The sequence below is a fragment of the Mus caroli genome, chromosome 19 (assembly GCF_900094665.2).
Source record: "Mus caroli chromosome 19, CAROLI_EIJ_v1.1, whole genome shotgun sequence".
In the NCBI taxonomy this organism is placed as follows: domain Eukaryota; kingdom Metazoa; phylum Chordata; class Mammalia; order Rodentia; family Muridae; genus Mus; species Mus caroli.
This window is the reverse complement of record NC_034588.1, coordinates 49,802,393-49,823,517: the sequence shown is the minus strand read 5'-3', so window position 1 is coordinate 49,823,517 and position 21,125 is coordinate 49,802,393. Positions and strand designations below refer to the sequence as shown.

Sequence of the window (21,125 nt, the reverse complement as noted above, 5' to 3'; positions counted from 1 at the left end):
ATTGTCCCCGCTCCCGCTCACACCCCCCCCTCCCATTCCTCCTCCCCCTTGCCGCCAAGGGCTTTTTACATTTTATTAAATGGCCCTTATTAAGGCTATTTCGGTGATTATAATGGTGAACTAAACTCTCAAATATCCCCTTCCTTCTGATTTTTTGTTTGTTTTTGTTTTGTGGGGTTTTGTTTGTTTGTTTGTTTTGCATATACTTGGATCGAGGCAGTCTGCATTGCAGGATTCAGTGAATGTGCACTGCTAAGTGCCCTGCTTGCTCATCCTGGAGAACACACCTGAACCCCAGACCTGGTGGGGGGCACCAAGGGGCTGGTGGTGTGGTAAGGAACTCAAAGGGGTGTCCCATGAACGTTGCCCCCAAATGTTTCACAGTTTGTGTTGTGGACGTCTCTCTCCTTAAGCTGACTTCTCAGTGTAAGTGTCCATCTTTTTTGGTTCAGAGAAGAATGTCCACATACCAAAAGCCACAAGCTGGCATTGAAACCTGGGCCTAAAGCTATATGCTACCTTCTCATCTCTAGAATTTTCGTTTCTGAATGACTCATGTTTAAAAGAAAGGAAAATGGAACGACACACACACACTAAAGTGGACCTAAGTTTTCTGGTCTTTTAGACCTGTGGGGCCCCAACCTCAATGCTTTAAATGTCCGGATTAAGTTACATTCTTAAAGGGTCCCAAGGCACCCCAAATCTGCCTTTTTCTCTTCAAGGTTCATTTTTTCCCTAAAGAAAGGTTACTCTGCCAGCTGCTTCTCTAGCCATGATGACCACAAGCCTCAGACCCAACCTCAGGGTCCCTCTGTGTAGCTCCTACCCCCAGGTCTCTGCGGCTGCCTTTCTTGGAATGCCTCGTGAGACCTTTGACGCTGGTGTCACCGAATCCTCCCCTGTAGTTTGTTTTTATAGTCATTTCTGCTGGTAGATATCATGATGTCAGCCACACCTGTGCATAGAACCTGGCCTCTGCTCGGTGATTAAAGCTTGCCTTGCCTTCCAAGGTCAAGGATTCAATTCCCAACACCACAAAAATGAATACATTGCAATTTTTGTTTTGTTTTAAGGCAAAGTCCAATGTAGCCCAGGCTGGCCTCAAACTCACTCTGCAGCCAAGGATGACCTTGAATGCTCTGTTCCTCCTGCTTCCCCAAGTGCTGGGACAGCAGGCATGCGCTACCATCCCAGCTAATTTTCTTTCTTCTTGCTTTTATTTAGCTATTTGGTTGTTGCATTTATCAGATTTTGCTAGTGCAAAGAACCTTTTTAAAAACAAACAAACAAACAAATTAACTCCTTACTTGTGTGTGTGTTTGTCTGCACACAGGCGTCTGAATGCACACCCATTCAGAGGTCAGAAGAGGACCTCGGGTATCCTCTCCTATCATGTCCTGCTGCATCTCTGAGCCTGGAGCCTGCTAGTTTTCAGCCGAGCTGAGTGGCCAACAAAGACAGTAATCCTCCTGTCTCTGCACACAGCCACTGGGCCACGCAGACTTTGGTGCGAGTGCTGGCGACAGCTGGCAGTTACCTACTGACCATCCCCCGTCCCAATTAGAAGCAACTTGACTTTAAAGCCATTAGAAATAATATATAAAACATTTTTTAAAAAAGAAGGAGCTGAATGTCTTGGGACACACCTTTAATCCCAGAAGGCAGAGGCAGGTAGATCTCTGTGAATTTGAAGCCAGCCTGGTCTACATAGCAGTTCCAGGCCAGAAGGGCTAGGTAGTAAGGCCCTGTCTTAAACAGGAACAAACTAAACTAAACTTAAAAAAAAAAAAAAGCCAAAGGCCAACCCCACTGCTAAGACTGGGCCTTACAGTCCGCCATGGCCCCAGTTCCCATCACCCTCCTAACCCCTTTGAGGAATTGGCCTGGAGTGGCCCTGCACCCTGCCCTCTGTTTATATCACAGCCCTTTCCTGGTGGCACAGACTGGGCACTAAGTCACATGCCCAGCCCCTTCTGCTTCAGGTGCAGCAGTTACAATAAAAATACAGGCTCTTACTGGTCTGCAGATATGAATGACGTCACCTCACCCTCACTTTCAGCTCCAACCTTGACTCTAGAATGTTAGAGGAGTCTCCAGAGGGCCTAGAACAAAATGAATCCATTTACCCACCAACTTGCTACCATGCGACCGTGTGTCAATCAGTGTTCTATTGGTGCGAAGAGACACCGTGATTACGGCAACTCTTTTTGTAAAAGAGAACATTTGATTGGGGCTGGCTTACAGTTCAAATGTTTGATCCTTATCATCACGTCAAGAAGCATGGCGGCATACAGCCTAGAGTTCCACATCTGGATCTGCAGGCCACGCCCCAGTGACGCACTTCCTCCAATAAGACCACACCTGCTCCAACAAGGCCATACCTCCTAATCCTTTGAAGTTGCGCCACTCCCTAGGATAGGAGGCCATTTTCATTCAGATGCTCGCATGCGCAGCACTGCGTCTATGGTTATTTATTTATTTATTTATTATACGTAAGCACACTGTAGCTGTCTTCAAACACGCCAGAAGAGGGCGCCAGATCTTGTTACGGGTGGTTGTGAGCCACCATGTGGTTGCTGGGATTTGAACTCAGGACCTTCAGAAGAGCAGTCAGTGCTCTTAACCGCTGAGCCATCTCTCCAGCCCCTATGGTCAGCTCTTTAACCCTCAATTTCTAAGATTTTTGTTTGACAGAAGAAGCTCAGAAAGAGTAAAGAATTTGCTCGAGGGCACAGGAGCAGCAACTAGATTCAAAGCCGGATCTTTGGACACTACCCAACCCCACCCACCACCCCACACACATTTGGCTAGGAAAAATTGGCCAATAGTCTCACAATTCCTCTAGGCGGCTTTGGGATGTGTTAGAATGGGATTCCCATAACCTTTAGCAGGCAGGAAACAAGGATGCTCTAAGTCCTGCAATATTCTAGACTATTTACCATCATCTGAGCATAGCTCTCAGCTTTTGTTTTATTTGGGGGCTTTTTCTCAAGATAAGGTCTCATTATGTAGCCAAGGCTACCCTAAAAGTTGCTATGTATCCCACCCTATCCTTAAACCCCAAATCCTCCTGCCTCAGCCTTCCCAGGGCTGGGATTCTAGCTGCGAACCACCACAACGGGTACAATAGTGTTCTTGTTAAAAGCTAGCTCAGAAAATTCATCATTCAGCAAATATGCCCCAGACCTCTTGCCAAATGCTCTGCGCTGCTGAGAAAGGCTTGCTCCTGTCCCCAGGGCTCTCATCTTCTGACACACAGACCGACGATAAACAAGTAAAACGCTGTAAATCATGGTGAACGCACTAATGTTTAAGTGATGATGAAGCGTGGTAAACGCAGCCTCTGACTTAGCAGATAGGGGATGGAGCAGGGGCAGCCAAGCCTCAGGGGAAGGCAAGGGTACCCATCCAAGAGCATCGTGATGCTCTGAAAACCACGGACGAAAGGTATGGCAGGGAGTTTGGGTTTTGTCCTACTCAAGGCAGGAAACAAGACTTTAAGACAAGCGAGTAACCTGAATCCAGTTATATTTCACATTACTCTTGTTTCTAGAGCTCTACTCGGCACAGAAGGAAGTTAGCCCTGTGCTGTCCGACAGGAACCATCTGGGCCACACTGTCCCTGCAACAACTGGGAGGGATCTCGAGCCCATGGTGGAAATCCACACTGCCTTCATCCTTTGCCTTCTCAGCGGAAGCCCTTGGCGCCAAGCCCCGGCCAGCCCAGTTGCCCTACAAGCTGGGGCGTCCCAGAGAGTCTTGGAGCCTAGCAGGGTGTGGATCCACAGCCCAGACAGACAGCCTCTGGTGCTACAGGTGCCCTACTGGTCCGGTGAGTTTCTCAGAGGGTGCTGGCAAGGTGGCATAAGCAAGCAAGAAAGCAAAACTACCGCCCCCCACAGACCATCAGCCTCCAGGGAATGGCTTTTGTGTCAATGCTGGTTAAACCCTGGGAGCTTCTGGCTGCTTCTCTCCACCCTAGGATGAATGGGGAGAAAAGGAAGTCCCTCTAGGAAGCTATCTTCCTGGAGCCCTCAGCCTGTAACTCAAACACTCCAGTCTCTTGCCTCTTGTTATCTTGGCGCTCCCTAAGGCTTCTCTCCCAATCCCCCAAGGAAGAACAGTGGGTTTAAGTCCCAGCCCTCTTGCTGCTAGCATGTGGCCTTGGGAAAGTGAGCCAGCCCTGCTAAGCTGATGCTCTGGGCAGCTATAAAAATGCCTATGGGATGCTTATGAGGACTTAATGCAGAGCACTCAGCATTGTGCAGCACACAGTAAATGCTCAGTAAAAGGCGGGCATTAGCATCATTCCTCCAGAGAACAGGAAGGAGCCTGCACTTGTCTCTTGGGAGGGAGACTGAGTATCAGACACCCCTGGGGGGGACAGCCTAGAACTGTGCATTGTTTTCTCTTTGGCTAATACATAAACCAGAACCAGAGCATGCACCTGAACTAAAGAGCAGACAGTCTTCACTCTCTCAGGGCACCACGCAGAGTTTGGCTCCCGGCCGTTTTAGATATTTCTTGTTGCATGAAGCTAAATTCCATGGCTGGTTTAAAAAAAAAAAAAAGAATGAGGGAAAGTTGTATTCAAGGCACTCTGAGTTTAAGAGACTAAGAGACATGACAGGGACCAGCAGGCCGCCATCGGAGGTAACTGGGGGTGGAGTGGGGGGCATTCTGTAGCTCTGGCACCTCAGAGATAAAAACAAGGAAGACACCAGCTCTCTGTGCCACCAGTGGCTAGAAGTTACATAGCCTGGGCCTGCCCTCTACTTTAATTCAATGGATTGCCTATTAGAACTCTAAACCATCTTCATTCTTGCATCCTTGTAGCGACAATAGATATACAAAGTAAAACATTTCAGCTACTTGATAGGCCAAATCTCTCCTTTTTGATTTAAGCTTGCATTCTCCTAATCACGTCCTCCCTCAGGACAGCGTGGTGGGTATCTTTGTAATTGTCTGTGCTTCAGTCTCTTAGGAGACATTGGAGCTGGGTGGCCAAGGGCATGCTGTCTGGACAGTGGAAGGGTAGTGTGACTGGTAAAGAGGACCCTCAAATGCAGAAGACCCACCAGATCTGTTGATGTTAAGGGGGCAAACATAAAATCACCAAGCATTTTAAATGTTTCACTGAGGGCTAGGGAAGAGGAGTGCACACAGGAAGACCTCCCTCTCTCCCCTCCCCCATACACACATATACACGAAAGGGTTTCTCTGTATAGGCCTCGCTGTCCTGGAACTCACTCTGTAGACCAGGCTAGCCTAAAATTCAGAGATCCGCCTGCCTCTGCCTCCCGAGTGCTGGAATTAAAGGCGTGCACCACTGTGTCTGGCTGGAACTCCTTTTGGAACCTCAGGATGAGTTTTTATTCTATCCATAATGTCCATAGAGCCAAAGACACAAACCTCAAGTCAGATCCTGCCCCGCACTGGTGGCTGGGATTCACTTTGAGACAACTGAGCTCCTGAGTAGGGATGTGGCTCACTCGGTTGGTGGGCACTTGCCTACCATGCTTGACACCAGCACCCCATAACAGAATGCCTAGAATCCAAGCATAGGGTGAATCACAAGCATCTTCAGCCATCTTTCATGGCTAGCCTGGGCTACATGAGACCCCCCCCCCTTTTTTAAAGGGTAACTAAAATGTTTTAATCCAGACATTGAAATTGAGTAAACATACATTCTGTGAAGGTACCAACTGCTAGAACCCAGCACCGTGCTAACCTTATGGTACATATAAACTCCTTAAGTAACAGTTTAACAAAGAACTGGGCTAATGCACAGAACTGATTTAGGGAGAAATTCCTGTTCCACAATGTAACTCTCTCTGTCTTAGTAAAGCAGTTGCCACAAAAGCCTTCAAGAGGAATGTCTCTGGTCTAAAATATTTTGAAAGGGATCCTGTTTATGTGTTTCCTGGAGACTTTGTTGCTTAAAGCAAGAGTCACCTGAACTTTCAAACTGTTTCACAAGTGAGGGGCCCAGCCCGGCATCCTGCTCAGATGAGGAAACAAAGACTGAGCCTCCAGCCCAGGATAACAGTGGCAGGTGCCCATTGGTCTGAGCCAGAGAAATGAAGCCAGACTTTGAGGGCTTTAAGACCTCTGGCCAGGCTGCTCAGAGACAATGGGGTCGGAGGCAGTTGCTGCCATAAGTTTAGAAAAGATCCAGAGGGTAGGTCCCCCTCCACGCCCATCCCAGGCTCTCCCTTCCTCTCTCTGTCTCCCTCCCTCTCCTCTCTTCTCTCCCTTCCTCAGACTCTGAGTCTAGAACCCCACCCAATGTCCTTGTTCAAGCTTAGAATGGCCACCAGTGTCATCGGCTCCTGGCTCCTTCCCCGCCACCCCTCATCTGTGAGAGAAAATATTTTTCTTAGTACAGCAAAGTCAAATTAGCTTCATTTTGAAAGACTACAGAGAATGTTGCAATGACCTTTGCAATAACCAGACACACCCTGGGCTCAGTAAACCAGGCTTGAGAACTGCTGAGTTTATGAGCACCTGACCTGTAAGACAAAAGCTATTTGGGGCTCTATCTATGACCCAGTCTCCTATCACGCAGATGAGAATACTGCACAGAAAGGCCTTGTTCTGCCTCTGCTGTGTCACTGCGGGCAAGCCACTGTCCCTCTCTGGGCCTCTGCCTCGTTGCTCTGTAGTAAGGATGCTCTGTGGTTTCTGGCATGCCCTGTGGTCAAGATACTGCCTTTAGCACCTGCCTCCTGTAAACCCCAAACTGAAAACAGAGGGCAAAAAAGAACGGGGTTCCTGTGCGCTGAAAGCAAGGTCGTGTCTCTTACTCACTTGTCTCTTTTTGATTCTTTTCTTCCCCCACTTCTCTTCCTTAAAGAAAAAGAAACTGAAAAGCCACAAAACCACAACTCACCTCCCCAAAACGGGTCACTTGGAAGCCAGGGCCGTGTGGGGTTAGGTGTGCCAGGCCTGACATGCTGGTGGTATCTAAGTGAAAACCAAGCTAGGGCAAGCATGTATTTCTCCTCCAGAAACCCAGTTTAAATCAATATTTATCCAACTGTATTTATAGAAAGTGATGGTAGGAGCAGGGGGTGGGGTGGAGAGTCAGGGGGATCTAAAACTGTATAATCCACAATGACTAATGCAAATCATAATCTTGGTGGCCAATGGGACCGGGCTCTTTTATTTGTTTATTTTTTTATTTTTTTATTATTTTATTTTATTTTTTGGCAAAAGACTCAGCATTTGATGAGCCTGCTGCTGGCCTCAGTACCATAGCGACAGCCCTAGGTCCTCTAATATGCGCACAGGACAGACTTGGGATAAGGCAACAGGAGTGGGTAGTGAGTGTTTCCTAGGAGCCCTGAACTTGAGTTAAGGCCAGGAGAGTTGAATAACTAAGAACGGGGAGGGGGTTAGGGGTGGGGGAGAACCAACCCTCTCTGGTTGGCTACTCTTGACTTACGTCCCACTTTTCTACACAAGGTGTGTACAGGAAGGCTTTGGAAAATTAACAGGGTGTTCCAAATACCAGCCCTGTTTCATGTTGCCAGGTGACCTTAAGCAAGTCATTTCAAATCCGCCCGGACTTCATTCCTTAGCTGTAAAAAGAGTACACGTGTACACGGTGGAGGGTATATGGGCTCTGGAGCTGGAGGCCCGGTGGCAAACAGCTCTACCACCTACTAGGCACATGATCTTTGCGGAAGTTACCCAGCATCCCTGCACCTCAAGTCTTCAACTCCTGCTGCAAAGTAGAGGTAATAAAATTGTGCACGCTATAGAGAAGAGAACTCCCGGCTGGTCCTCATGCTAACCCTTGGGAGTCAGCACTGGAAGTATGCAGTAGGATTGGAAGCCACAGCTTGGCTATGCTGGCACCCTCTGTTTCCCAGTTTCATCTCTATATGTTTGCTCAGCCATCTCCAAACGAAGACCCCTTCCTGGGTGAGCCCTGGGAGAGTGTTGGAGTTAAGAGTCCATCCCGTGTGAGCTGCTTCCGTTTTGTAGCTGATGGCGCCTCCTTCCCTGACCTCCATAGCAACAACAGCTCAATTCAACTTCCTTAGTTTCCTAAAGTCTCACCTTCAGCCCCTGGGTCCCCTTCACCGGGTGCCCAATACCTGGAATCTCTGGAGTTCCGAGAGCCACAATGACATTCTCGTCTACTTCTGGCATCTACCATGTTTTAAACCTGCACCAAATCCAAAAACACAGTTTAAAACATGGACAAAAATGGGGGCCTGATTTAGCAATGATCTTTACAATCTCTTCTGAAAATGAACCCCCTACCTCTCCACCCCACTGTGACTCACCGCACAGAGCTTGCAGGGGAAAGAAGTTGATCAGAGAGTAGACACTTGGTGCTTATTATGAGTCAGTGGGTTCATCCAAAGATGCCTCCTGTGTAGAGTGGTAACCTGTTTGAACATTCATGCCCTCCGTCTCAGCACAAGTCACTCCAGAGCCGTCTTTCTAAGCAAGGACTTATTCATTCTTCCCATCACAGCTGTTGACAGTATGTAGATGCAGCTAGCCAGACAACCTGACCCACTATCTACTTTGCAGGTCCTGGACTTTCTGACCACCCCCCCCCCAAACACTCAGAACCCAGCATTTCCAGCTTCGATCATGTCTCTGATCTCCAAACCTGATCACATGCCATAGCCAAGAAATGGCAAAGGCAGCCCATTAAGAAATCTATAGCAAGTACCTACTATCTAGATGATGCATACGAAAACACTGTAGGTGTTCTGGTCCTGTAAGGCCTGAATAACCGGGCTGGGGCGAAGGCTCAGCAAGGAAAGCATCCGCCACTCAAGCATGCAGTCCTGAGTGTGGGTCCCCAGCACCCACTGTACAAGCCAGGTGTGGTATTGCCCATCAGTGACCTCAGTGCTGGGGGCAGGGCAGAGACAGGCAAATCCCAGGAGTTCACTGGCTAGCCATTCTAGCCAATCATTGAGTTCCAAGTTCATTAAGAGACGGTCTCAAAAAATACCCCTGGCCTCCACAGGGCACACGCGAGAGAAGCACACGGGCACACGCGAGAGAAGCACACACACACACACCCAACACACAACTGAATGTCTGCATATACCACACTCATACACACCCAAAATGTTGTTATTCTCCCTGCAGAGACAAAGCTAACACAGGGGAAACAAGTAGAAGATTGTGAGAGCTCAGGGGAATTTCCATTTTAAACAATTAGGTATACATGTGACTGTCTGTGTGTGTGTGTGTGTGTGTGTGTGTAAGTGTGTGCATGTACCAAATGCACATAGGGACCCAAGGAGGTCAAAAGAAGGTGTTGTATCCCCAGGGGCTAGGGCCAAGTCAGTTGTGACATGCTTGCTGTGTGTGCCAGAGACAGAACTGTGATCCTTAACTGCTGAGCCGTCTCTCCAGCCCCGTAAGTTACCATTTATTGAGCATGCACTGTGTCTCAGGTGACCCAGTCGCTCAGTGATGACGTAAGGGAGGTGCTATCATGATGTTCACACAATGCAGCCTCAGAGAGGGGGAGGAACTTGCGTCCAAACAACAGTAGGAATTTGGACCTCTGATGCTTCTGACTGCCAAGCATCTCTAACCTGACCCCCACATTGACACCCAGTGAGCTGAAGCAGCCCATAGGCTTCAAGGAGGAGGGTAGGGATCGGCCTACGTCATGAGGGAAGGGTAGGACACAGAAACCCTGCGGAGTAGGAGACCGAGGGCGTCCTCCACTGAGCCAAACACAGGGGCATGACTGTGAAGCTGGTGGACCTGCTGGACTGGAGTTGAGGTTTCATGTCCAGGCAGAGGAGATTAAGTCAGGAAGGCAGGGTGGGGCCAAATGACACCACGCAGCAGCAACTTCCAGTACCAGCTTCCTACACCAACAGGAAGAAGCTGTTTCGGGGCCTACCCATTCCCCTAGGAACACACCCTACCTCCAACCCAGGCAGTCTACACCAGAAAGTAAACTGTGGCTTCTATTCCCACCTAGTCACTTTCCCTGTCTGATGCCACCTCCAAAGACCTGCCCCAAACACTGAAAGCCGTCTTTCCCCTCCAGACCTTAACTTTTTCCACTTTGAGGGGGCTTACTTGCTTTTAGGGCTTATATGTGCATGTTATGTGTACATCTGTAGAAAGCCCCGTGGAGGCCAGAGGGTTTGGGCCTCCTTGAAGCTTGAGTTACAGGTGGCTGTGAGATGCCCAACGTGGGCACTGAGAACGCAACTCAAGTCCTTCTGTAAGAAGAGCGTGCACTCTTAACCGCGAAGACTTGCACATAAGTGATGACGTCACAGGCTATTTCCAAGTCTGGGCTAACAGGGCCACTGCCTACAGATAAATACTTCTGGAAGCTTTTGAGATTCATAGATTCACACCAGGTGACATTTCGGGAGACTGTACCTATATTACCCTAGGGAATTGCTTCCCTCGCATGTACTACAGGGTCAACACTGAGTATTTGAACTCCTCCCTCACGAAAAATCACCCCATCTAATGGAAATAATTCATCACTGCGGCCAAAACTTGGTGAACACTCCCAGTACGGAAACCTCAAAGAGGCAATAAAAAGGAGTTCTGGCTACAGTGGAAAATAAGCCAAGCTCCGGCCAAGTTGAGTACTTTGCAAACACTGAAAACCAAAGGTGTGAACGCGTGACCAGACGCTACCGACGCACCTCAAAAAACAGCTCAGCGCACCCGAAATGGAGTCGAAAGGGCAGGCACTTGTCTAAGAGAAGAGAGCCCCTTTAAGAAAAGACTGGACCAGCTGGCTGCACTACAGCGCCTAGTGATTTCCTGGCTCACGTCCTGGCTCCGCCCCCCAGCCTCGGGCCTCAGCAACGCGTGACGTCACGAGAGGCGGATGCTGCCGATTGGCTGGACGATACAGCTAGGTCAAGTCCAGTCGGAGGAAAGAAGTTTGTCTCCATGTGGAAACCATGTGTCTAGCGCTGGGAGGGGGAGGAGGAGGAGGCGGAGAAACTGAGATCAAGTGATTACAGGGGAACTCGCTGAAATGAAGGCGGGGAGCTTGTGCACCTGAATCAGCCAGCCATACCCTTTGCAGTAGTGACCTAAAATAAAAAAAAAATAAAAAAGACTCGCACAACAAAAACAACAACAGCAACAACAAAACCTTGGCCACCCACCCCCATCATAATAACTACAAAGCATAGGTGGGGAGGGTTTTTACTTCCTCCAAAAAGCCTGGGGCAGGGAAATGCTGGAATCCTATCGGAACGCCCAGCTCTAACCCCCCCCACCCCCAACAACTGAATGATGTAAGCGTTTCGGAAAGCAGAGCTCTGGAGCAAAACAAGCCCCGCGCGCGCGGAGCGACCCGCAGTGCCCGAGCCCGGCGCACGCACGACCCGCCCCCCGACTCGCGTTATTGCTGTGCACACGCGGACCGCCGTGACGCGCGGGCATTGTGTGCAGCGAGCAGAAAACAACGGCGAGCGCCCGCTGCGCGGAGAAGCGCCCCCAATAAAGCAAGACAGATGTAGGGCCCGGCGTTTGCCGTACCGGGGGGACCCAGTCCGCGCGAGGGAGGAAGAGCGTGGGGGGCGAATAAAGTGGCCAGAGTGAGCCGCTTCGGTTAGCAAGGGTGGACAATCTGGGGGTCCGACGAGTGGTCTCCTGGAGTTTGCGGGAGGGTCACCCTCGCCTGCGTGAGCTGTCGCGGAGGGAGCGAGGGCCTGCAGCCGAATCGCTGCAGCCGAGCCAGGCACGGCGCAGCGCCCCACGCTCTCGGGGAAATCTGGGGGCTGTTGGCATCACGTCATTTCGAGCCAAACAGCAGCGGCGAAAAGACGCGAGAGTGCTAAAAATACTCCCGCGGGGAGCCGGTCGGAGGAGGGGGGCTGCGGGCCGAGGGGCTGATTACGCACATGAAGTTGACTTTGACTGGGGTGCAGAGGCTCTCGAGCCCCTCTCCATGGCCGGCCGCCTGGCAGAGAGGACACCCAGGGAGAGGGTCCGAGAGGAAGCCCCTTAACTGCACCGGCCTCTGGAACCTTGGCTCGGCCACTACGGGCCCGCCCCGCGCGGGGCAGCCCAGCCGGGCGCGCCCGGCTCTCTGCTTACGTGACTAGTGGCCACGCCGGAGCCCCGACACGGGGTAAACAAGGAGGTGGAGGCGGCCAGGGCGCGGGGAGGGTGGGGGGGGTAGGTCTCCGATTGTCTGCGGGTATGAAGTGTGTGTGTGGGGGGGGACACGAGAGGCTGGGGAATCTCTGGCTACCTCCTTAATATTCCTCGTTGCGGGGGTGGGGGTGGGGGATGAGGTTCGATGAATATTGCCAAGGTGCCCTCTTTGGGTGCACCCCCCCCCCGGGTCGGAGTCGGCGCCACGGGACAGACTCCAGAGACAGAGGGGATCCGGGAGGGGGACGACTAAAGAAATCGCGCCCCTCCCCCTGCAACAAAAGCAAACACACCAAACAAAACCACCTCTTCACCCAGCTCCCTACTAGCTGGGCTTTTCAGAAACTATTCTCCAGACGAGTGCACCCCCCCCCACCCCAACACACACACACACCCGGGTGAATAATCGCTCAGCCACTCGGCTACACAGCCTGACGGCGATGTGCCTCTGGCAAGCCAGGCAGGCACTCGGAGCAAAGAGGCGACAGAGAAAGAAAAGATCGCACCACAGACCTCCCAACAGAAATCCTTGTTTTGGTCTTACCCTGTCCCCACAAATTGCGCTGGCGATACTCGGTTACTTTAACCCTAAAGGCCCGGGTGTATTTGGGGAAGGTGTTTTTGTGTTTTGAGGGCTGGTGTGTGTGTGTGTGTGTGTGTGTGTGTGTGTTTGGGGGGGGGGGTCTTGCAAGACCTGACACGTTGCAATCGGGTCTCTCTCTCATTGATCTCCTACTTGTTCTGACAGATTACACATCTCGTTTTTCTCTTCTCTGTGAGTCTTTCTCTCCCTTGGCCCGGTCTTCCTTCTCACAGCTATTATTCTGATGGTGCTGGAGACGCAGCACACGCTTGCCCCCGTTAGGGTGCTGCTGAGTCGAATGCCTGGCGAGAGCTGGGGGTTCCAACGGGCAGGGACAAAAATGAAACAAATACAGAGAGGAAGCCCAGGCCCGGGTGGGGTTCCTAGCATCGGTCTCCACCTGGGGGGACTGAGGGGGGTAGGGGGAGGACGGAACCCTGTAAGGCGTTTGCCTTGCCCTGTGCGTCTCTGAAAATAAAGAAAATGGACACAACAGCCCACACCTTTTCCCCCAACTATTGTTTCTGCGGAATCCTAAAGTTTGCTTTTAGCCACGTCCCCCTCGCCAAGTCCCCCCCTCCCTACCCCAGCGCGCGCAGGACCGCAGGTCCAGGGAGGGCTGCCGGCACTGCCTGGTTCCTCTGGCCTGTTTCTTTGAGGGGACCAGAGGCCGTGGCATCCCAGAGCCAAGGAGGCACAGGGGAACTGGGTCTGTGGACACGATGGCCTGAGCCTAGTCCTGCTGTGGAAGGAAGGAGAAACGAAGTAGGCAGGAAGAAGAGCCGGAGTCCACGGCGCGGAGAGCTGTTCGGTGGTGGCGGTTGTTATTGTTGTAATGTGTGTCTGTGTTTTTTTTTTTTTTTTTTTTTTTTTTTCGGGAAGCCCTGAGCTCCGCAAACGGTTTCCAACTTTCAGCTTCTCATCCCCACCCAACCCTGGAACGAGCGACAAAAAACAAAAACAAAACAGAAAACAAAACAAAAAACCCAAAACCAAACCAAAACACTTGTCTGCCGGAGTAGGCTCCGGAAAGAAAAAGGAGGAAAAAAAAAAAAAAAGGGAAGAAAGGCGACCTCGGAGAGACGAGCTCGCAGCCTCTCAGCCCAGTTGTCAGCAAACAACAACACTCCCCCACTCCTCGGCCAGGCCGTCCTCCGGGCCTGCTGGAGACCGACAGACCAAGGCACCGACAGGCTCCCTCTCCCCTTCGCTGTCTTTGTTACATCTTTAGCAGCTTTGTGCGTGCGTGCGTGTCCTTTCTCCGGTGTCATCGGCTTTACTGCCGAGGGTACGTGTGTGTGTGTGTGTGTGTGTGTGTGTGGGGGGGGGGGGGGGGGGGGCGGCGAGCCGAGCAAGCGACAGGGGTCGCACAAGGGGGTGAGAAAGAAAGAGCTGGACGCAGGCGAGCAGTCGGGGGCCCCCAAACTTACTTTTGTTTTCTTTCTCGATCTGCTCCAGGTAGCTGGCTGCCTCGAGCAGAATCTGCACGTTCTGCAGAAAAGTGTTGATGTGCTTCTCCATCGAGTTCTCGCTGGTGTTGAAAATGTCCGAGAAGGGGCACCGGGGCTTGGCCCCCGCCGGCTCCTCCGGCTGCGCCGGGGGCTGGGGCGCGGCCGCGGCCGGGGGCATGGCCGGGGGCGCGACGGGGACCAGCCCCGCGCCCTCGCAGCGCGCCTCCTTGCGCGGCCGCCCGCGTTTGCCCATGGAGGCACGGGGGTCCGCGGAGCTGCTCCTTGTCCGGGGCTGCGCGGCCGGCCGAGCTGCAGGGCCCCTGGGAGACCCGGCCTGCTGGAGTCACCGAGGCACCGGGGCAAGGAGCCGGCCTGACTTCCCGAGCCTCGCTGCGTGCGGTTGTGAGTGTGAGTGTGTGTCGCTCTCGCTGTGTGGGTCTGTGTGTATGGGAGATTGAATGAACCTACAGGACGGACGGAGGCGCTGTGGCGCCTGGGTCCTAGTGCGAGCCTGTCGCCATCTGACCGGTCAAAATAAATGGTGGCGGCTAGGGAGGCAGGGCCCGCCCCCTGCCTATCCCAGCACCCTTCCCCGCCTCTCCGCAAATCCTAGCTGCGTGGACAGCACTGTGCTTTAATACGAATGGGAAAAAAAAAAATACTCAGATGTCTCTAGGTGGACCTGGATAAAAGCAATTTTTCTTTACAGAAAAATAAATTCAGCACAATGCCTGGCACATAGGAGGTCCCCAATAAATGATAGCTGCTAGGCCTTTTTTTTTTTTTAAATAAAAGTTAAATTCAAGGCCTGAGCCAAATATTAAGAAGACCTTATTTCAAAATCAAACAATAAAAGCCCAATTCTGACGGGAAGAATAGAAACATCACATGTAACTAGGAACTCCTCCCAACACAAATATTTTACACATGACCCCTCACGCGCGCGAACACACACATACACACCTGTGTGTACCTTCACACAGGCAGAGGAAGTCTCCAGGCTACCCTGTCCGGGTTCAGATTTACCCACTCCTTTGCAACCCTTCAAATGCAAAGTTATTTTCCAGGAAGGGGGAGGAGATGTGAGCATCTCTCCACACTCACTCAGTCCAGCTGTGCAAAGCTCACAGCAGGGCGGCACTACAACTGCCTGCCCTTTCACTTGACAGAGTGCCCCCTAGATAGAAGTGGCAGCCTAGGAACTTCTTCTTCCCTCCTTCCCTCACTCCCCACTCCCACACCTGGGGCCTTTATCCCTACTCCCTCAAACAGTTTCACTGCTGCCACTGGGAGCCACCAGGCCTGCCCGACCAGAGTGTGGGAGACACCTAGATAGCCTGGCATAGAAGGCTTAGAGTTCTTGGTCTACTCATGCAGACTGAACACATCAAATCCTCTAACCCTTCCTGGTCAAAATTTGCACATCCCTGAAACCTCTGAGAAGATGCTTGCGTGAACTAAGTCAAAACTACACCTAGAGCATCTTGGGCACATACTAAGAATTTTTGTTTTGTTTTGTTTTGTTCCTGAAGATCAAAGCTTTGTGCCTGCTGGGCAAGTGTTCTCACACTGGGCCACAATGGCAGCCCCTCTGTGAGATCTTTCTCAGTTGGAACCTAGGCCCCCTTTGCTGATGTAACTTGAATCTAAGTCAGAATGAATGAGGTAAACAAGACTTTTCTGCACTTCACTGGAAAACAGTTCTAAAAGGAATCTACCCAGACTGACCTTGTAAGGGGACCTGGACTTGTGCTGCCCCCTGGAGTTGTGTCCTGTCCTCACCAGCCCAGAGACACTTCCCTATACTTTTGTCACATAGACTGAAAATGGAAACTTTGTTAACAAAGAATATTTTCTTTGCAAAATGCTCTTTAACATCTATAGCTCATGTGTATACCCCACACACACACACCACACACATACATAGAGCCTACAAGAAGGCCTTTGTGTGCTTTCAAAAATATTATAAACTAGGCTGTGAGTATAACAGAGTGGTAGGGCAGCTTACCTGCCCAGCATGCACAAAGCCCTGGGTTCATGCCAGGAACACATGCGCACGTTTAAACATAAGTAGGGGAAGAGGTAGCTCAGAGGCTAGAGGCTAAGGGCACTGGTTGTTCTTCCAGAGGACCCAGCTTCAATTCCCAGCTCACAGTCGTCTGTAACTGAAGTTCCAGGAGATCAGACACCCCTTTCTAACCTCTACAGACATTAGGCACATGTGGTGTAAAGACAGACATGCATGCAGGCAAAACACCCAAATAGATTTTTAAAAATCATAAATAAATTAAAAATATAGGCCATGGGCTAGAGAGATAGCCCAGCAGCTCAGAGCACTTGCCGTTCTTGCAAAGGGTCCACGTTCAGCTTAGCATCCACACCAGACAACTCATGGACCTCCAGTTTCAAGGGATCCAACACTGCCTCTGTAGGCACTGGCACACATATGGTGGACACATAGACATTCAAGTACACACTCGACATATACATAAAATGAAATAAATCTTTTAAAAAGATATATGCTCAGGTGACATGGTTCAGCAGGTAGAGTCACTTGTAACCAAGCCTGATTGATGACCTAACTTCCACCCTTGGAGTCCACACAATGGAAGGGGAGAGATTTCTCACACAAGCGTGCCATAGCACAAGTAATGCATGTGTTGCCAGGCGGTGGTGGCACACAACTTTAGTCCCAGCACTTGGCAGGCAAAGGCAACAGATCTCTAAGTTTAAGGCCAGCCGGGTCTACAGAGCAAATTCTAGGACAATTAGGGCCACACAAGAGAAACCCTGTCTTTAAATGCTCAAAACAAACAAACCAACAACAAACACACACACACACACACACATACACACATACACACACACACACACAAAACAAGCATGTGTGTGTCTATATCACAAATGCACGTGTACTGCACATATACACACACTTGGGGGAGGGGGAAAGACTTAAATATGTACTAACCGGCTTCTATGACAGGAATAAGCAATATCTGGCATTTTGAAATAAATGCATTCACATTTCGGATCAGAATATAGCCATTGTCCACATATTCTTTGCTTGCTTTTTTCATCTTATGACAGATTTTGCATGGTTGAACGCTGCACCCTTTGGCCAGAGAAAAGCCAGGACCTTCTGAAGACCCGTGAGCTCACTGCTCATATTCCATTGCCAGCACGATTACTGACTTTTCTCCTTATTTCTCTAAGAACCCTCAGACTCGAACGGTTCATGTGTAAATATCCACAAACATCTGGGGACTAAAACCTCCTGAAGGCACAATGACCAACAAGCTTTTTTTTTTTTTTTCAATGCCATTTTGCAAAAACTGATACTTTTTGAAACAGCTCTGGTCTCCTGTGCCCCAAATGGAAGGTAATTGAGAGACAATGAGCCAGCTAGCAGCTAACTTAGAGTTTCTCTTTAATTCTTTAATGATGGAATGGGTCACATATATACAGTACTGCAAACCACATGTATGCGTGGACACACCCACTGAGACAGACACACCCCACCCATGAGTGTTGGGGGTAGGGAAAGGGTGTTTTGTAATTATTTATTTGTCCCCGTTCCATCTCTCATAGGTCTGTGAGCTTTAGAAAACCCACTGGGAGTCTTCAAGCTGGGCCACGGAGCTGACCAAAGCCAAAATAAACAATGGCTTGAAGAAAATCTACCATAAAGTGCTGATTTGCACGATTCCCACAGCAAGCCGTGGCCCCCACCATCACTCCCATGGAAAACACCACTGCTGGGGCCAAATCAAGTTTCCCCCCATGGACGGGGCATTGTTTTTTGTTATTATGTGAGTTCTCAGCGTCAGACAATGGCACCACAAGAGACACAGTGGAGGCAGGAGAAGTGCTTTTTTTTTTTTTGTTTCACGGAATCTTTTTGCAGTTGTGCCCCCAGCGTCTTGCGTGAAGTTTTAGTTGTACAGATTCATTTTGGTGGCGTGTATGTGAACAATGAATGTGCCAGGCTAAAGCCTGAAGTCCCTTCCTTATTTTTTTTTCAGAGCCTATCAAGTGTTAAATCATATTAGCATCGCCTTGCTCTCTCACTCTCTCTCACAAGCTCGCTCTCTCCCTCCTCCCCCTCGCACCCCCCCAATTAACAGATTCTCTAATAAAGTTTGGCCCCTGCAGAAAGAGTGGTACTTCAGGGGTTCTATCACAGGACAGGCATCCAGGATGCGGGGTTACAAGCTCAGCTCCATTCCTGGCTAGCTTTGCTTCCCAGGAGGAACCATTCAAGCCCTTTGGAACCCCTTCTCTCTCTCTCTCTCTCTCTCTCTCTCTCTCTCTCTCTCTCTCTCTCTCGCTCTTTGATTCCAGAAGTAAACAGGCCTCTTTGGAANGCCCCTGCAGAAAGAGTGGTACTTCAGGGGTTCTATCACAGGACAGGCATCCAGGATGCGGGGTTACAAGCTCAGCTCCATTCCTGGCTAGCTTTTCTTCTTCTTCTTCTTCTTCTTCTTCTTCTTCTTCTTCTTCTTCCTCTCTCTCTCTCTCTCTCTCTCTCTCTCTCTCTCTCTCTCTCTCGGGCTTTGATTCCAGAAGTAAACAGGCCTCTTTGGAAACTTGCTGAGAATATCTGCAGAGAACAGGTAGGAGACACGGATGCAGCGGCCCTGATCATAAGGTGTGTGAACTGGGGAAGAAAAGCAGAAACGCCTAATGAGACCAACTAAGACCCTCTGGTTGGTCCAGGGAGTGGGCTGCCTGCTCAGCCTAGGTCTTCTTTTCCCGACCGCCTGTTTGTTGGGCTTATTTATTTGTTTGGTGTTGTTTGTCTATCAACCTCGTTTACATATTAAAGTGAGATCGTTCCCTATTTATCCCCTCTTCCCCCAGACGTTCTATACTCTTACTTCAAAGGAGCTGGTTTGCCTGTAATTATGCCTTTACAGTACACAGAGCCCCGGTTAATTACTGAGAAGGTGATGGAAGGGCTGCCCAGAGACTCTCCACCTTGCATTGCCACGGATGCTATACCTCTGTGGTGGACCGCTTGGGCTTTCTTGGACTTTTTGTTTTGTTTTGTTTTTTGAGACAGGGTTTCTCTGTATAGCCCTGGCTGTCCTGGAACTTACTTTGTAGACCAGGCTGGTCTCAAAGTCAGAAATCCGCCTGCCTCTGCCTCCCAAGTGCTGGGATTAAAGGCATGTGCCACCACGCCTGGCTTTCCTGGACTCTTTAACCCCGTTCTTCCTCCCTCGCCCTCTCTTCCCTCCATTACCCTTTCTGCGTGTGACTGTCACCCCACCTCTGGCTTTTCCGTGTATACTGACAGACTGTCTCCATCCCGTCCCCTCCCTGCTCTTTGCCCTGTGGTCTTTGTACTCGGACTTCGTAACCATGGCTTCTGTCCCCTGTTCTGTCACCTGAGTCACAAGCCACAGAGCTTTCCGAGGCACACTGCTCAGGGTCGGTATATGCTTGCCTCTGAAAATGAATCACCGGGCGGCTTGAGCTGAGCCAGCGCCTCCTCTCTGGCTGTCAAGAGGACTCTGTGGAACAGAGGGTTAGGGACCTGACAAGAACGAGGACAGCAGTGAGTCTCTGCATCCTTGACTGGCCATTCGCTACTCCTGTGACATGCTCCCGAGTCGCACAGCACACCACACATACGCTCAGCGATGGGCAGAGACCTGGGCAGAGGATAATTAGTTTCTACCCTACCAGGAAGCTCACTTGGTGTCCCCTGCTCCTAGAGTCGTTATTACGTCTGCTCTCCTTCCTCCTGACTTGGCTCAGCCAAGCTCCGAGTGCCTTCTACCCAATGTCCGGCACTTACAGCATTCACCAGAATCCTGTGAGCTCATCAAAGGGCAAGAAGGGCATGTCCATCCTCTGACCCTCGGGCCCATGCCCTTAAGTGCAGGACATGAAAGACATAAAGCAGGGCCTTGCTTGGTCAGAGCGCTCCAAGGAATGGATGTACTCTCCTGCCTGGCCAGAATGGCTCTGCCGCTCTGACGTAGCGAGAGGAGGCACTGACAGTCTGTGCCGCTCACATTAAAGTTTAAATACTTAAATGCTGCCTCTGTGGAGGAGCCAGAAACCCACTGAAGGCAGATAGATGAAGTTCCCTTACCATAAGGTACAGAGACTCTGGTGTTTTCTGTCTTTGCTGTTGTATAACAGATCTGGGGACAAGATGGGGTTCCTCTGTAATAAGATGCCCTGATGGCGAAGGTTGGTTTTTTTTTTTCCCCTAATTACCAGGCAATCAAGACATGGCCTAGGGCAAACTGGGAATCACATGGAGCTTTTCCCACATCTCCACATCCCAGGGTGTCTCCCAAATCATTTAATACTTATATATTGAGGGGAGGCATTTGAGACAGAGTCTATGTTGCCCTGGCTGTCTTTGAACTTGCTATTTGGATCAGGCTGGCTTCGAACTCACAGAGATTCTCCTACCCCTATCTCCTGAGTTCTGAAATTAAAGGAATTTACCTGGATATTAATATTTCACATTTTAAATGTTTATTCAGGACTGGAGTTCATACTCCTGGGACCCACATACCATGCTGGGTAGGTATGGTGGCCCACCTACAAATCCAGCCTGGAAAGGCAAACTGGCTAGAGAGACTGGCCATAATAACAGGCTCTCTGTTAGGCCCCAGCATGCATAAAGATGGCAGCTGTGATGGTACGCGCTTGGAGTCCCAGTGGCAGGGAGGTGCAGATCCAAGCCAACTATTACTTGATATCTTATCTGATCTAACTGGTAAGCGTCAAGTCAAAGAGAGATCTGTTTCAAAGGAGATGGACGACATTTCTGGAGGCGACACAAAGGGCTGTCTTCTGGCCTCTACATGCACAAGCACACGACTGCATATGTACACCTATACATGCATGGCTGTGCACATACATACACATTAAAAATGACTTCTCTAAATGATCCTAAGTTTTTTTTTTGCAGTGATTGAATTAGCTTCAAC

At 50.3% G+C, this 21,125-nt stretch overlaps 1 protein-coding gene across 2 annotated transcripts in view; it reads right to left on the bottom strand.

Annotated features, from left to right (window-relative positions):
• The window catches only part of Mxi1 (MAX interactor 1, dimerization protein), a 62,543-nt gene extending 47,854 nt beyond the window's left edge, over positions 1-14,689 (bottom strand). Inside the window, exon 1 of one of the 2 annotated variants that reach the window (XM_021152103.2) lies at positions 14,149-14,689. In XM_021152103.2, the coding sequence (XP_021007762.1) occupies positions 14,149-14,422 (274 nt within the window). In that variant the 5' untranslated portion in view covers positions 14,423-14,689. Of the gene's footprint in view, positions 1-11,879; positions 11,900-14,148 lie in introns of those variants that run through there. The other variant, XM_021152106.2, reaches the window with a different exon arrangement.
• Positions 14,690-21,125: the final 6,436 nt, after the last annotated feature.